Below are 16,982 nucleotides of genomic sequence, written 5' to 3' on the forward strand. Positions count from 1 at the left end.
CACTGTTATGTCTTCCTCTGTAACCTACACACTTGTGGCAGTGGTGCTTCCTATGGTTTGCTCTTTGACTGATTCACTTCTTTTTGCCTCTTGTTGCAGACTTGGGTACAAACAGCGTCAGTGGCACACTCAGCTCTCTACAACACTGTAATCCTCGTGATGACTTCGACATGTTTGCACAGACAAGAGGCAGTTCCTTGGCTGAACAGCGAAAGAAGTATGTTGGTGTTTATCTTTAGAGCTGTTTGAGTCATGGCATAGCTCTTTTCTAAGGGCATAAGTCTGAAACTTCTTGACTTTGGTCCAGACTACAGCAGTTTTGGTGCATGTTTTTCTGCTTTTAATCCAGTCCCTGTCCTGTTGGCCATTATTTGTATGAGCAAGTGGAGAAGCTCCTGCTGCTGGGAAGAGCAGACTGGTTGAGTAGTTTTATTTGACTGCCTTAGTTAATGAGCTCACTTGGAAACATGGAAATGAACTTCCCGTTACTTCTGCAGATGCTTCCCCTTGTAAAGGCTTGTCATCCCACCCAGCTGCCCAGTGCGTGAGATGCTGGAGCACAAAGGTCCTTCACCTGAAGGTCATGGATATGCTTTGGTGACTGAATTACTGTCATCAAGGGCTTAGAAACAGAATTGCCACTCAGTTAAACTCTCCCTTCAGCCCAGCAGTCAAACTCTGCTAGGCTGTCAAGGCAGTGTAGCCTGCACGGCTGCCATGCTGGCCCTGATTTGTTTATGTGCACAGGGATTGCATCTCTAGAGCTGCAAATCTGACACTTTCAAGGACATTTATAACAGGTCCAATTATTTTAATGTAAAATAAATCTATGCCATTATTAAGAAATCCTTTGATCCCTGTCAAGTGAGGTTCAGTAACAGGCACACTCAGGTATTTTTCTTTCATATATTATTTCTTGCCTCCTCCTGGTTTCAGATTCTAGAGCGTGTAGGGGCTACCAGCAGTCAGAACATCACCAATGTCTCGTCTCAAACTAAGGAACATTGTTAAATAGTTTAGCTCAGGTCTTAGCAGATTATTAAAAACATGCCCACTCTGGACAAGTTGAGGAGGCAAATTGATGAGGATCTTTTATTTGCAGTCATCAGTATAGCTCTTGGTACTGCCTCAGCTGTAGTCCCAATGTGGGGAAGATGTGCTCTGCTGTAGAGGCATATATTGCCACCAGAGATTTCAGACTGAGAGCCCTAATGTATAGTCAGGAAGGAGATGCATTGCAGGGAGATGTAATGGAGGTCCCTCTGTCTCTTGTGCTAAATGAAGCGCAAAACTAGTCTTCCCACACTGCACCTCTATCCTCTTCTGTGAGCTAATGGAACAAGGAGTGCGTATCAGGCCATGATTTCACAAGGGAGGATTGCTATATCTTCCTTGGATTGCACACCATATAAATGGAGCAGCAGTAAAGATGTGACTTGTGGCAGTGTGTAGGTGAGAGCCTCTGGGTGCTGTGCTCAGAGCTCAGGAGAAGCCAGCACGCTGGAGGGGAAAGAGCTCCTCCTGTGCAGATGTGCAGCTCCTCCCAGGGGCTGATTTATGGGCAGGTGTTGGTGTCTGCTTAAGCTCATGGTTCATTGCTCTGCTCTGAGAAGTGATGCTATTGCCTGTGTCACCCAACTGCTACATGTCCCTTTTGCGTAGCAACTTAAGAAGCTTTTTAAAAATCCGACCTTTGTGAATAGTGAAGTACTTTGTATGCTTCACTGTAGCTGCTAGTTATGTTTCATCTATCTCTGAGTCTCTCTCTGCCTCCCCTCACGCACACATCAAGTTCAGGCTTCCAAATGTCATCTTCAAAGCTTTGCAAAACATAATCTGTAATCAGGCCTCTTTTCATAGTCCCCCACTAGCTCTTGGACATGCTTATGGTGCCTCATAACCTATTTGCCTCCCTTTCATAATGCCAGCCTTATTCCTTGTGCTCCAACATGCTTACTGAAACCGATGGGTAGCCTTTATACAGAGCACACTCCTTGGAATGCACTTGGTACACTTGAAATCTTGATAGGTGCTTTCTGATTTCCAGGGACCAAATCAGAATAGCAAGTGAGTTGTGCATGAGTGAGTGCTGGACTTCCTTCTAGCTCTGTGGTTTGTTCCTTTCTTTCAGCGTGACGTACGAGGATCCACAGGCTGTCAAAGGACTAGCATCTGCCCTGGATGTTCGAAAACAGAACACCGGAGGGGTAGGTTGTTGCTCCACGTTATGTGATCTGAAGCCGTTGTGTGCAATCCAAGCTGTAGGCAGCTGCTTTGAGCCAGACTTCTCATTCTGTATTCTGGTGACATGCTAGAAACTGGCTATTTTGAAATTGATATCTGGGAGCAAGTACTTGCTCAGTAATGATCTCTAAAGAGCTGCTACTCAGTACACCAGCCTAAAACACTTCAGAATCCTAGTGGGTAATTTCTCTTGTGTTCTTGCAGCTTGTCTGGGGGGGTCCAGCTCTTCGGCTGGAATCACTGCTGAAAAGAATAAGTAGGGAACATCCCTCAAACCCTGGTGTGCGTTTGTTTGGTCTGGTTTGGTTTTGATTATGAAACTTGTTGCAGTCTTAATCTGTTAGACTTTGCTCTAAGAGCAAGTTGCAGGGAGACAAATGACGTCGCTTTTAATGCTTCACATGGCTTGCCTTAACTGCCCTCCCGTGCAGTCTGCCCTGTCTGCCCCGGGGCAGACCCCACTGTCCTGTGCGGGCAGAAGAGACCCTGGGCTCCCACCTCACCCCAGCTGATGCTTCAGGTGTGTTTGAGAGAGCGATCTCGGCCGGCTCTGCCTGCCTACCCCGGTGAAGGCAGAAGTGAAAGGAGCTTTCAGATCGTCCCTCGATCCCTCTCTACCACCCCTGCTTTTTAAAACCATCCCGCTCCTTTGTGCGCGGGTTTTTAGGTGAGGAGCGTGTCCCGAGGCCTGTCCTAGGTGTGTGCTGGCCACCAGGGAGCATGGCGGAGCCGGCGGAGCGCGGCAGAGCCGGGGCAGCGCTGCTCGGCCCTCCCTCCCCGCAGAGCTGCCTCCCCGGGCGGGCCTCGGCTGATCCCGCCCTGGCTCTTTCGTAAGTTGAGATGGGAGTGCTGAGGGCAGCTGGTATGCCTGGCAGCTTGTGCTCTGAGCCGGGGGGAATATGCGTTCGAAGCTAGCCTGGGGTCGGATCACAGTTGCCTGCCTGCCTGGGCCACGGTTCAGTGGTAGCAGGGCTTCAGCTGTGATTTCCTGTGGAGCATCTGCCTCCCACCCTCAAATCTGTCTGCTCATTCCTGTCCCTGCCCTCCTGCAAAAGGCATAATTCATAACCCAGGGCATCCCAGTGACTAGCTTCAAGCTCAGCCCCCAAAAACTCATGCCAGCAGTACTGAGAGTAAGGAGGGAAGCACATGGACACGGGGCAAAGTGGCATAAGGGGGTGAAGGAGGAATTCCTGAAGCCAGTGTGACAGCCCAAGCCCCCACTACCACTGAGCTGTGTTATTGGCAGGGCCTGGGAAAGGTTTTGAGAGTCTGCTTTTTGTTCCTGGCTAACCAAATGCATGGGGCTTGCATTTAGCTACTGGTCAGGGGGGGCTGTATTCTCCTGGTAGCCACAGGGTCATGTCCTTAACACTTTTGTTCTCAGCCAACTCTGCTTGAGGCGCCAGCACGACGTGTCATTCACACCAGCGTAGTTTGTGCTCTGCTCGATGTGTTGTCAGTTCAAAGGGCTGTGTCTAAGCTAATCTGGCAGTCAAAAATTTTAGGGGCAAATGCTTTATGGGTTATGGAACTTTGAGCTCTGCTCTGTTGTAGAGACTTTCAGGCTCTTTTTGAAAGTCCTGATGACTGTATCGTGTAATCAGAATAGCTTGCTTTGAAACACAGTCCTTCAATAATTGGTAAATGCTACACTTTGTCAAGTGTTGTGAGGCTTGTGGGTGTCTCTTCTTAAAGGAAATAAAAATTAAACTCTCCTAAAGTTACCAGCCGCAGCATGTGTAGGAAAAAACTGGCAGTGCTCAGTAAATGGAAGACATGCGTTAATTTGGGTAGAGAGCTAATTTAAGAACAGCTCTAGGGAGGAGCCAAGAGCTTCACAGCACATTCTTCACACACATCTTGTTCCAGCACAGTTGTCCAGTGGTAAAATTCAGCACATCCGACATTTCTAATGTAGTCATTCTCAGAACGCTCTGTAGAGACATGGCTGGTCACGTGGCATTAGCTGTCTTTTAATATGATTTAGCAGCTGGAAACAAGATGAGCTAAAAATATGCTGTTTTCTTGATACTGCTTTTCCATGTTGGGAATTGCTTTTGTTGCCACAGAGTTGTTGCGTGGTCACAACTGGGAGGAGAGGTGTCCAAGAAACAGTTCTCTAGTGTTACACAGACAGTAGATGAAGCTGGAGTGATTTCCCCCCTTTTTTTTTTCCTCAGCACAAGTACTGAAATGAGACCTAAAAGATGACAGCTTATTCTCCATTATCTGTGGTAATGGGGACAGGGGATGTTTCCCACATATGTGGGTGTCTGGATGGAGGCACATCAACACACTAGTGGGTCTCTGCTGAGCTAGCCCAGTTCTGGCAGGGCTGTTGCGCTTTGCCAATCCCAAGCAGCCCTTCCAGAGCTGGAGATCGCTCTGCACCTGGGCCCAGGCTCAGGGGTGAGGTGCTGAAGGGCCAGAAGCCATCTTGACAGTCTTTGCATTGCTGTGCCATGCTGTCTGCAGCCCGCACAGAGGGAACTGGATGCATCAAGCGATCCTTTTAACCTCTGCTGTTCTTCGAGAGGGGCAGTTTGAAAGACTGCCAGAACACTGCAGCAAACTGCGGTTACTTACCCTCCTGCTCAGTGCTGTCATTAGAGCTGTCGTACTGTTAGAGACTGAGGCAGAGTCTGTCTGCTGAGATCAAGGAGGTAAGTGTGTGCTGCAATGAACAGCTTTATAAACAAGGGAAAGTCTACAGTGCGTAATACTAGTGTTTCCAGTAAGGTCTGACTGGTTTTAGTAGGTTGTATAGCCTATACTCTTTCTTCTAAGAAGATGACAAACATCAGCCTCACTACTAGTCAATTATTATTGTTATTATTGTCATTATATCAGCCTGGAGGAGATGCTAAAATTCTGTGAACTGTCTGTAGGAAGTGCAGAGGTCAGGGGGAGGTCTGTCCCTCCACGGACAGAGCTGACAGGCAGCAGAGAGGGATGCAGCTGCTGCCAGAAGCTACTACAGGCAACTCTCTTCTCTCTGTGTGTGTGTGTGTGTGTGTGTGTGTGTGTGTGTGTGTGTGTGTGTGTGAAGTTTTAAACTTGCTGCTGTTGTATTACTGTATCACGGGTTGTTGCTGTGGTTTCTCTCTTTATGGACCTTTCTGTTCTCAACACAGAGGAGAGGTAAAGGTGGGAACTCAGACATGGAACCCATAGACAAGTGGCTAATTACACAAGGAATGGTGAGGACTTCACCAGTGAAGCGATTCCTGCTGCCCACCCCAGTCCCTTTACCTAGAATAACCATCCTCCATTCACCTCTCATCCTGCCCTACTGAACCACTTGAAATCAGACAGTACAAGGAGTATTATTTCCCACCTACATCATTACCTGGGACAAAGGGAAAGATTCGCACCAATTTCTGGTTTATACAGCACAAAGGCCCATAACCAGCTGAACCATTTGTAGGACCCCACGTTACCTTTGCAAGAGGCCTGGGGATCCAATCGGTTCCTTATACTGTCTTGATTTATTTATGCAGTATCCACTTTTCGAGGGATAAACACAAGTCTCATGGATCTAGTTCACAAAAAGGACATTTTCTACATGCCTTTAAAGCAGCCTTTCCTGGTAGTGTTTAACTTTGTGGTCTGGAATAAACACAGGGAAGTTGTAGGATCATACCTAATTGAATTGAGTAATGTAGGGATAGTTCTGTATGGAAGGAAGGGAACAGAACTGCTACCCAGATTGACATCTTCCACCCCTGTCAGGGAATTACACTGGCATTAGGATTCAGACTCTGAAAGGTACAATAGTGTTTGTGGCTTTAAGGATTTAATTCCTGTTTCTAGTGATGCCAGTACTCTGATAAAATCAAGCTTCTGAAGATCACTGGATCTTTGCACATTTTGACCTTGTTTGAAGTTGTCCTTCATCAGCATGCTGCCAAAGAGAAGTTCAAAAGCACGCTTTAAGTGTAGAAGTCAGAGGTAGGTAAAAAATAGCCTCAGCTGTGCCTTAAAGCTGAGTTCTAAGACCAATTTTGTATTTTTGGACGACGTAATCCATCACTTCAAGTGTTTGAGATTAGTACCAATGACCTGACTGTACAGAGTCCTGAGACAGGGCTGACAGCAGCTGGGTTTGAAAGGTGTGGTGCTGAATTCCCTTCGTGCTGGGTGTGCTTGCAGGGCAGCCAGTATGTTCAGCGCTTAAAAAGAGAAACATCCTAGCGAGTTTAAGGTTGAGAAAATCCAGAGTGTGTAGTATCTGAGTGCACAGACTCTCTGAGACACTTTGTGTTTCTTCTTCTAGGTTTAGGGCTGATACAGAACGTTTCTGGGGGCCGCCTTGTGAGTTTGTCAGGAGCTTGCATGGCTGGTGTGGCCACAGTGACTGGATACGTGGTTGTATCCACCTGCCCATGCAAGCACCCAGAAGCCATTCTGTGCCTGCTAGCACATGTGGGTAAGCACAGATGGAGGTTCCTGTTCTGGGAGCCAGAGTCTCATTTCAGAGCTTGTCAGAGACCCTCCGCTCGTAACAGGAGAAGGAGAAGCCGTAAACTGAGCAGTGCCTGCCTTGCCTCTAGTGCTGTTGACAGTGGTTCACAGAGGCTCTTGCTGTTGGGTGGCTCTGTTGCAGGCTGATGTGCTACACCACTGTTAGACGTTCATCCATAATGAATAATCCAATGATTGAGTTAGTTCCTCTTCTTTGCCTTTCCACTGTTTACAGGAGCAGGGAAGCATGAAATCAGCACCCCTGCTGTTCACACCACTCACACCACTGCTTTATTAAAAAAACAAACACAATATTCCTTCATTGGCTTGTGGTTATTCAGTCTGGAAAAAGGATACTGCAGCCTTCATGGAGGCGTACGGATCTGGGGAGGGAAGGGGATCTGGCTGTCCAGCCAGTTGCTGCTCTTACAAGTCTGTCACCTTGTTTGTATGCTAAATATGAGAGAGAAATACCTAAAATAAAACTAAACTAATCATTAACTTCGTTTCTCTCTTAACTGGCTGTAGTTCTTAACCGTATTTATTAATATGACTTCGTAGCTTTTGCAATACCAGTGGAGTAACTAGCACCCCAAGTATGAATTTGATGTGCACGTCCTTTGGTAACTTCTTGCACTTTTGAGATGAGGGGGGAAAGAGGGGTGAGCTGACATTGCCATTACCTGTGCCTGTACAACACTGAGACCACTGAAAGGGTATTCACTGCCTGCCAGGGTGGTTCTTGACTCGTCCGTGCCCTGATGATGTCCTTTCTAAACTGTGATACACTTAGTATTAGGGTTGATTTCTTCCTACTCTGTTTCTGTGCACCCCAGTTCACCAAGACCCCTTTGCAGAGGCAGGCTCATTCAGGGCTCCGTGGGTACTCTCCCAGTGAATCTGGCAGTGTTGTTTCCATTTCAGCTCAGTCTACAGCTCAGTTCTGCTTTCAAGGTGATGCCCAGACCATGAAGACACAAGCCCCACCTTTATCTGTTCCAGCTATGCCTACAAAAGTCTATCTGCAGAAAATGCCCCTGTTTTAAGCATGACTTAGGGATGTGAGCTGAGCTGAGTGTAAGGTCTGGGTTCTTTCAAGTTAGACCGTGCCGGTGTCACACAGCATTGGCAGCTCTTAGGCACAGACTTCAGCATAAGACCCCCATGTTTTAATGCAGGTAGTTCCAGTTCCCTTCTCATGAGTTTGAGAGGCTATTGAGATTTGCATTAATATATTCATTTGATAAAATGAATAATCTGTCACCCCACTCACATGCTGGATGGATCTTTGTTACGAAAGCGAGAAGCAGGTGTTGCTTAAGCTGCCGTGTCAGTACAGATGTTATGTGGGACAGTGGCAGGGGAAGAATGAAACCCAACCAGAATTCACAGAAAGTGATCTGCACAGCTTTGAGTGTTGCATCCTGGCCACAGCAGCATGCCTGGCTGGAGAGGAGATTCCTCTCTGTAGGAGAGATTCGTGAGTAAAGACTAAATGAGATGTTAATTAGTAACAAAGTGGGATGCAGCTATGTATGCCTTCAATAGAGAGATGGGATCTAAGATGTGGAAATCACTTGGGTAACATAAGTCTGTTGAAATACATCATCTTCTTGGAGACTGAAACGCCTCAATTGTGGATGTAAGAAATAAGCGTGTGAAGATTTCGTTTCTTCTGTGTGGAGGGCCCCCTCTCCCTTTTGAAGGCAGTCAGGCGTGTTCCCTGATCTGAAGACCATGTGGGTTGTGTTACCTGTCCAGCCATAGCATTTTACAGAGCTCTGGACAAGGAGAGTGAGATACCCCACGTGAACAAAGGCTTTCGCTGCCTGGACGCGTCTGTCAGATCCAGATTGTCTGGTGGTTGTACGGGCACATCAGGCTGTGTTGGGGAACGTTCTGCACCTGAGCTCTTGCCTTCCCTGTCTATGCAATGTGTAAACACAGTTACAAGTAATCAAGTAGCTAATTAAGTCCTTACATGTAAAGTCAAACGTGTTCTAATATTGAGGCCGGGCAGCTATTTCAAGATCACAGCAGCTTTAAATAGATGGTAAGGCAGTAGTAGTAAGCTGGAGTAGGCTTCTAGCATGCATCTTGGCTCTCTAGTTCTGCTACTGTAGGAATGACAGACCCTTCTTTACTATGGCTAACTAACAGCAGAGCGAACAGCAGCTAACCAGGTATTGGTGTCAGCTCTGTTAAACATCTAGAAAGGAGTGGAATTAACCACGCTACTACAAGGCAGTAGTCTAGCAACAATTAGCATGAACCTTGTTAAACATTTTAAGAACATTAATGAGCTCACCTAGAGACCTGAATTGTCATTTCATACCTGCTTCTTTTCCAGTGGGATCATTTTTAATAGAAATAAAATGTGATAATAACCTCAAACTGTCTTTTTAAGGGTAGAATATTGGATTTTATGACTGCTAAGGAAATATATTGGCAATACTCTTTGGCTTTTGATTGCTAGTGAGAATACCAACACAATCTAACTTAGATAAGTATGAACTTGAGTTCCAGGTTCCTGTGGGCTTTGTGGGATTGAATGCTCGCTTTTGTTCTCCCAGCCATCCTTTTCCATTTCCCTTTCTGGACTGTTGAAATGATCCCATTTGTAGGATTTTTCCAAAGACTAAATAAAAAAGGAATTTGAACAATGAGCCCAACTTTTAATTAAAGCCAGTTACTTAAAGTACCCAAAAATATTTTGTGACTTAATTTCCATTTACTTTGAGCACAGACTTTTAAAAAAGAAATATCATTACACAAACAGCTCTTGTGGCCAACGCCGAGTATCTAGGGAGCTGTCTTGCCAAGACTGAGAGCTTCACTAGACCGTGTATGTTTGTATACTCAAAGTATTAACAAGACAGTATCCCATTCTGGAGCCATTTCCATGTAGTCTGCGGCTGCCGCTGCTGTTTGTTCCCAGAAACTGTTGTCTTTTTTAATGTGTAAACTAGCTAATTTATTTTTGCCTTGCTTCTGTTGTGTTTTAGGGGATTAGTCTTAACAAAACTCCCCCTCCACTTCTTCCAGTTTAGGGCTTCTGGAAGGGGGAGACTTGCCAAGTACACAACTGGCTGGCAAAAACTGAACTGCGTGTGGTCAGTTTGAAAGGCAGTATGAATGGTATAAAGTTATAGTGGAACTATTTTAAAACTTAAGTTACTCTTGACAGTTGTTCCCCCCCCGCCTTTTATGCTTGACCAAATTAAACCTGATCCATTTAACCCATGTTTTATGGGCAAAATGGGGCTCAGAGTCTGAGGAAAGACATTTGGAAGGTTGAGTGTGGAAGGAGCAATAGATAACCAAGCCTCAGCTCTTCTCTGAGCGTGCTGAAGTTGGTAGAAGCTTTTTGAGAGGTCAGCGCTGAACAGCAAACAGCTGACATGCTGAAATGTTTATCTTACAGCTCTCTCTGCTTCTTACATATGACCTGCCAGAAGTGTTCTTGCACTTGTGAGGTGTTTGTTTGTTTGTTATATAAAGTAGGTCTGTCTGAAAGTGGAAATCTTTTGCCTTTTTTAGTATTTACTTTTTTTAACCCCGCAAAACACAACAGCGCAGACTCCTGCGCTGCTGAGCTGTTCTTGGAGGACTCCTGCAAGCTCAAGAGCCCCACGATGCTCAGGAATCCATTACACACTCGGTCATCTTTCAGGATAACTGTGATTTGAATTGCTGTTCCTCCTAATACAGGCACTGCAGCACCGCCACGCTCTTTAAAACAGCTGCTCTTATTTCATTCACAGACAAGCAAAAAACCCTGCTATTTTCTTCCTCCCCTCCATACAAATTTTCTTATCTTTAAAGCAGCATAAGTACCATTCTGAGCTGCGAAGTAGCCAACAGCTCTGAAGGCTACACCTTCCAAAGCCTTTTTTATTGTGTGCAGTGTTAAGCAATATGGGAGAGCGACGGCAGTGAAACTTCTGCACTAGGTTTTAGGTTGCTGTAGGCTGAATAAATTCATTGCTTTGTATCTCTGAAGCTACTGTTTTCCAAAGCTGTTAAACTAACAAGCCAGTTCTACAAGATGCAACTTGTGCTTGGGAAGGAATGTGTTGGAAGACGTCTCCAGAGCTCTCCTCTCATTCATAGCCATCTGGGCCAGCTTGCAGCACCTTCAGCTCCCTGTGTTAGCGCTGTACGTGCATGATTCAGCTCTCCATTGCAAATTAAAAAGGGGCAGTTATCTTAAATCTGGTCCATTCCAAAGGAAACTGCAGGGGCATATTTTCTGTTTGGAGTCCTGATGCATTAGCTGAAAGCAGAATGACAGCCTGTACTTCTGACCCTTCTTGGGTCTGTCATCTGCACTTTGTCCAGTGACCTGCAGAGCCAGAGCCAAGCCATCTTCCCGGTGTCTCTTTCAGTGTGAGGTGCTGCAGTCATCCAACCTTTGGATCGAGCCCTAGATTTCCAGTCCTTTGGCACGACTAACCCACTGTAGTAGACCTCGCCTCAAGCAAGGGCTTAACCGATCTCCTCAGTGCAAAGGGCCACTTGATTAGAAGAAAAAAAGTCTCGAGGACCTCTGCTAAATTGTGTCAGGCTGAGCTGCAGCCTGTGTAAGCCAGTCTGTCTGTCTTCCTCCACTAGAATCACAGAATCATAGGGGTTGGAAGGGACCCCAAGAACTCATCAGGTCCAACCCCCCTGCCAAAGCAGGTTCCCTAGGACAGGTTGCACAGGTTGGCATCCAGACAGGTCTTGAATATCTCCAGAGAAGGAGACTCTACACCCTGCTGGGCAGCCTGTCCCAGGGCTCTGTCACCCTCACTGTGAAAAAGTTCTGTGAAGAAGTCCCTAAGAAAACTACATCTCCCAGCGCCTCCGTTTGCAAAACCTTCATCAGCTCTTCTTCCCATGAGAAGTTTCAGGCAAAGCTCTGGACAAGCCCCAACACCTTCTCTACCTAGGAGAGCCTCCATCTTTTCCCTGCCAGCCCCGTGGCTTGGCTGCCACGCCAGCTCAGCTGCCATGCTCTGGCCTTGCACGCCTGACATCGCTTTCCAAGTGTTTTTCAGGTTGTCCTTAGGAGATCTATTGTGGTGTTTTCCTGTTTATTTTCCTCTGTTGTATTTAAGCACTGTACTTAAGTCAGGAAATTCTACACCTAATACACAGCAATTTCCCCTGCCTGCCCCTGTTGCCTGTCCTGTGCTTTGTGAAATAGCTGCACTTCAGTGCTCAGCTCCCTGTCTCTGCCCTGCCTGTCGCAATCACACAGCGTAAAGTGAGCACAGCTAGTGCAGGAGGAGACACAAACCTTCCCTGGGTTTTGTTAAACCATCCCTGGAGCACTGAGGGGCAGGCTCAGTCCGGGGAGCCTCACTGGAGCACAGCAAGGCACTGCCGGCGCTGGGACAGGAGCGGAGAAGAGCACATGCTGCGCTCTCCTCCTCCTCCTCCCCATCCTCCTCCTCCCCTTCACCTTTGAGACTCTGCCCTTTGCACTGGCACACGTTAGGTTCTGCTGTGAGAGGGTCACCTTCGGCAGAGGAGTTGGGGCCAGGCAGCCGCAGTGGTTTTGCTTTCAACCAGAGTGCTGAGACTTGCCAAGGCTGGGCAGTGTGGTGGGAGGAGGAGCTGGAAGGAAACCTGACTGTGTCCCCTGGGCTCTGCCTGCCTCCACCTGCGGAGAAAATCAAGTTGTTTTCATAGGAGTGTTGCCTCAAGACTTTGAGCCCCTCTTTTTGCTAACCCTTCACTGTGTCTAATACCCATTTTTAAAAACAGAAAGGCGTAAATTTAACATTTTAAAACCTAACTGGTATCCAGTATTCTACCCTTAAAAGCTTTTCACGATCAAGATTAGAATCATCAGTCCATCTTGATGGTTTTAATATGTGGTCGAGAAGTTACCCATCTTACACTGGCATCAAGTTACGTCATTCCCCATAATCTTTCTCTTGTTTTTTTTAGCCTTGTTGTTCATAATTTCCTTCCCAAGTGTTTCTTTATTTGAAATGCCATTTATATTTTGTTGCCTTTTGTTTTGTTTTGTTTTGTTTTCTTTCCAGCACATCTTACATCTTTGTTTTTGTTTTGTTTTTAATCTTATTTCTGGCGTTTTCCATCGCTCTGTGGCCATGATTGTGGATGTGTTTTGGTTTTTGCCTGCCTTGCTGTTCTCTCGCTGCACTCCCTAGATCCCTGTTGCACAGTCCTCTGTCATGGATGACATTGAGGAGTGGCTCAGTACCGACTTGGTGAGACTCTTTATATTTTCATTTTCCACACGGGCAATAGCACTTGTACAGATAACTTTCAATGCATTGCTGAGTTACTTCTCATAACAGGGGGACAGTTGAAGCTCCCAAATCACACAGCTTATTTCCCTCCGAGGGGGATGTCAAAGCAGGAGGAGAGAGGGTTGTGTTCAGCAATTCAATCAAAATGGGGTTTTTTCAGAGTTGTTTGATTGTCCCTTCTCCATGTTAACATCACAGAAGAGCGTGCATTCCAGAAATCCCACGTTTCTGGTCCCCTGCAGAGGAGAGCGTTTAAACATGTGCTGGAGTTTACCTGTGTCCTCCACATGCTTAAAGCTGCACGGGCTTCAACAGGACCTAAGTACAGCCTTATGTTGAGAAGTGCTTTTAAGGGATGCTGGATCAGGGCTTAGATTCCTTTCCAATCGAGATGTCTCTGTTAAATTGGCAAGCAATCTTGACATGTTCCATAGTAGTAACAATAAAAGTTTATAACAGACTCTCTTCGACGTTTATAACTTTCAGTTTCTCCTAAATGATTATTGTCTGGTAATTATTAAACAAACAAAAGGCAGAGAACTAAAAGTAGCTTTCCCTTCAGTCTGGAGCTGGTTTTGCTGTACCAGTGCACATTTGGTTTCAGCATTGGTACAGCTAGTATGCATTTATTCCAATCTCTTTTTTTAATGTAAGCATCTGACTCAAATTAACCAAGTGCATTTTGGGGACGGGTGGCGGGTTGTGTTTCAGACTGTTCTTTTAAACATGGTTTTAGTGAACTGAACTGTTTCCCTTACAGTCACCGTAGCCCTAAGGATCGTCTCCTTCCATTACTACTTATGCCTTCAGATACTGTCCCTAGATAACTCCCCCAGCCCCTTTTGCCAGCTCAGCTCCTGCCTGGGAGCTGCGGTGCTCAGGCTGCCCAGCTCTGGCAGCAGTGCTGCAGGCACGCTCCGGCACGTCAGCCCCTCGCTCTGGCACTGGAGAAGCTGACTGTACCGAATGGAAGAAAATGCTCCTGCTCTCCAAAGCTGCCTGAAGTGCTTAAACAGATTCTGGGGTGCAGTGCTGGGGTTTGGCAGGCTGACTGGCTGGCTGGAATGTCACTGATTTTCAGCTGCAGGTAGTTTTTTCAGGCTGCAGTTCAGGCAGTCATTTTCAAATTTAATTACAAACTGACCTCGTTTTGTTAAAGAAACACAGTAAACAGCATGTCCACTCTGCTTAAACAGTAAACTTTTGTCTTTGCCATTTAAATTAATTTAGCAGGAGAGAAGATCTTACAGAGAGATACCGAGGCAGCTCTGCCCATCTCTCAGCCCATAGATAGTCTCGCTCAGCAAGGGCAAGGCAGAGGGTGTCGTGTAAATGCCTGAACAAGCCTGGGGATTGCATGTGCTGGGGCTGAGTTCCCTTCTCCCGGGTACCTGGATCCCCATCCCGACTGAACATGGGTGCAGCATCCAGAGATACCCCCTGTGACAGTCCAGATGGGATTTTTGAGTTTCATTCTGGGTTCCCCCCCTCTGTTTTTTTGTTAACGGTTCGTTTCAGTTCTCTGCTTCCCAGCTGAGGAAGTTACAGATTAGGTTAGCTGGCCGTTAGTTATTTCCTTACCCTTTTTGGGGTACGTTGGAACAAACAGTACCTCTGCATGTGAAGCAGTGGCTGCTGTGGGTACCTTTGGAAACCTCTGTGCAGTAGAAGGCTGGTAGATGCCAGGTGGCATTTAATGCTCAGGCATTAGAAACCTTTGTGAGGCCCATCAGTGTGTTCCCACTCTCCTGGTAGAGAAGCCAGAATATGGAAAAATACTTTTCTTTTTCAAACCAGGCTTAACTTGAAGTTTTCAAGTAGTAGTATTTTTGTCCATCTTCAACATCCTGACAGATTGACACAGATGCCACATCCTTGGACCTTTAATTTCCTTACTAAAGCATTGTTGGAAACTTGCTGGCTTCCCAGCCTTTGTATCTCACGAACAGACACCAAATGCCCATCGGTACCCTGCATCCTGCCCACCCTAGGCTTGTCTTTGTGCAGCCTGGACGCCAGGAAAGCTGCAGTGTTTTTATATACAATTGAAAATGAGCTCCCTGAGAAGGAACACTGGCCCAAAACTGTTTTGTGGCATGTGTCCCTTGTGAGCTAAAAGCACATTGTATTTGAAGACACAATGCAAACCGCAGCCCTGACTTTTCAAAGGTCTGTGTAACAGAAAAGATGGCATCTTGTACAGTGTCTGTGTGCCTCACACTGCTCAGTTTTTCACCAGGCCTACTGTCTAAAGCGGTAACAGTGCTGGACTGCCATCCAGGTCCAACAGGGAAAGTTTAGCTATCCACCAGCAGTCCTCAGAAGCATCTCTAGTGCTTGTCTGCTGCTCTGTAGCATAGTGAAATGTCGGTCACCGCTGGACTCCCCATGTGGGAGCCCTGTGATTTCCCCAGGTCACCTTGCTCACATAGTTAATGTGTGGAAATGAATGGCAGAAGCTGTCCAGTTGTGTTAAATGTGTGTAGAGGATAATAGTGACAGGGAGGTGCTGCCTGTGTGTTCACATGCCCTTTTGTTCCCATTGCAGAAAGGAGAAGAACTGGAAGAAGGAGTGACCAGTGAAGGTAAGCAGAGATGCCTGTGGCTATGAGCCATTCTCTGGTTAGTGCACTGACTGAATTATCTGCTCTGATCCCTGCTGAGATGCTGATTTCTGCCAGCCTGATGTTCCCCTACAAATGATTCTGCACTTGGAAAGGCAGGAGAAGAGTCTTTCCGAGCACAGAGTTCGTATATATGATGTGAGAAGCCCCCTGCCCCTGGCTGTGTTTTCCTGCTGCCTTCCTCAACTGTGCAGCTTGTTTGTGCCAGCGGGAACCCGTCCCCAAGTTGCTCAGCCCTTTGGAATGATGCTTCCCTGCTTCTATTGCAGCCAGTGCTGTAGTGTGGGCTTGATTCCCTCTGCTCCTGAGCTCGGGTGTCTCAAAGGATGCCGGTACCCCTTTCTGAGGAAGTGGGGCTGTACAAGTGTGTGTGCCTGCAAACACCACCCTACAGGATGCCAGGCTCTGGAATTAGAGTCCCTGCTAATTGTACAGCTCCAGCTCTTACCTGTCTTCCTTCTTTTTCCCTCTTTTTTTTTTTTTGCATTGCAGAGTTTGACAAATTTTTAGAAGAGCGAGCCAAAGCGGCGGAGATGGTTCCCAACCTGCCATCCCCTCCCCTGGAAGCCCCCACCCCTCCAACAAATCCTTCCAGCAGGAAAAAGCAAGAGCGCTCGGAGGACGCCCTCTTTGCACTGTGAAGATTGCTCTTAGCCTCCCTCCCACCCCCCTGCTCTGCCGGCGAATGTCACTGTACGGCCACTTCGTCCTCCTCTCACAGTACTCAGCTAACAACGACCTCCTTTCCCCCCTGATTTCGTAGATTGCTTCTTCTTTCCCCCCTCCCCAAACAATCCACCCTCACAAGCTGACTCTTTCTATATAAGTCCAACACTATTCCTGCCAGACCACGATTCTCCAGCACTCGCTTAATCCCCTCCTTCCTATCCCAGCTGCACAAAACCAGCTCTTGATGCTGAAAACCCCTTTAGAATGCATGAGTACGTCACACTGTGTTGAAACAAAAGCCCGGAGGGGAGAGAGCAGCCTTGCCCTTCAATTTACGTAGGGATCATCCTCTTCTGTAGGCAGGTCCTGCCAAGTAGACTGCTCTGTCGATCAGCATGTAATTGACTGAGCTGGAATGTTCAGGGGGAGTGTGTCTTTATTTTTAGATAAAATGTTAATGTATTGGCTTTCGTGTTGGATTCGACAGCAAGGAACAACTGTTCCCCTTTCAACATGTGCTTCACAAGTTAAAATCCTTTACTCTCCCACTCACAAATCTCCTGGTACCATATGGTGGTCGCTTTTCCCCACTTTGTGCGGCATTTCGTATTCTAAACCTCACAGGGTATTTTTTTCCTTGTGTTTTATCTGGGCTTGCTCTAATTTGAAAGCAGTCTGTTGGCCATGTCCAGTAGCTCTGGCAGTCGAC

General features: G+C 46.8%; 1 protein-coding gene across 4 annotated transcripts in view; it reads left to right on the forward strand.

Moving 5' to 3' along the window:
• The window catches only part of TOM1L2 (target of myb1 like 2 membrane trafficking protein), a gene marked incomplete at its 5' end in the record, with an annotated part of 52,954 nt that extends 36,606 nt beyond the window's left edge, over positions 1-16,348 (forward strand). For 2 of the 4 annotated variants that reach the window (XM_084271045.1, XM_084271047.1), the window contains 6 exons: positions 100-217; positions 2,132-2,207; positions 5,361-5,447; positions 12,879-12,938; positions 15,529-15,565; positions 16,097-16,348. In XM_084271045.1, coding sequence (XP_084127171.1) covers positions 100-217; positions 2,132-2,207; positions 5,361-5,447; positions 12,879-12,938; positions 15,529-15,565; positions 16,097-16,245 — 527 coding nt within the window. In that variant the 3' untranslated portion in view covers positions 16,246-16,348. The remainder of the gene's footprint in view (positions 1-99; positions 218-2,131; positions 2,208-5,360; positions 5,448-12,878; positions 12,939-15,528; positions 15,566-16,096) is intronic. The other 2 variants (XM_084271048.1, XM_084271046.1) reach the window with 2 other exon arrangements.
• Between the last annotated feature and the right edge of the window lie 634 nt (positions 16,349-16,982).

Source organism: Gallinula chloropus (assembly GCF_964237585.1).
Source record: "Gallinula chloropus genome assembly, chromosome: 15".
NCBI classification, from domain to species: domain Eukaryota; kingdom Metazoa; phylum Chordata; class Aves; order Gruiformes; family Rallidae; genus Gallinula; species Gallinula chloropus.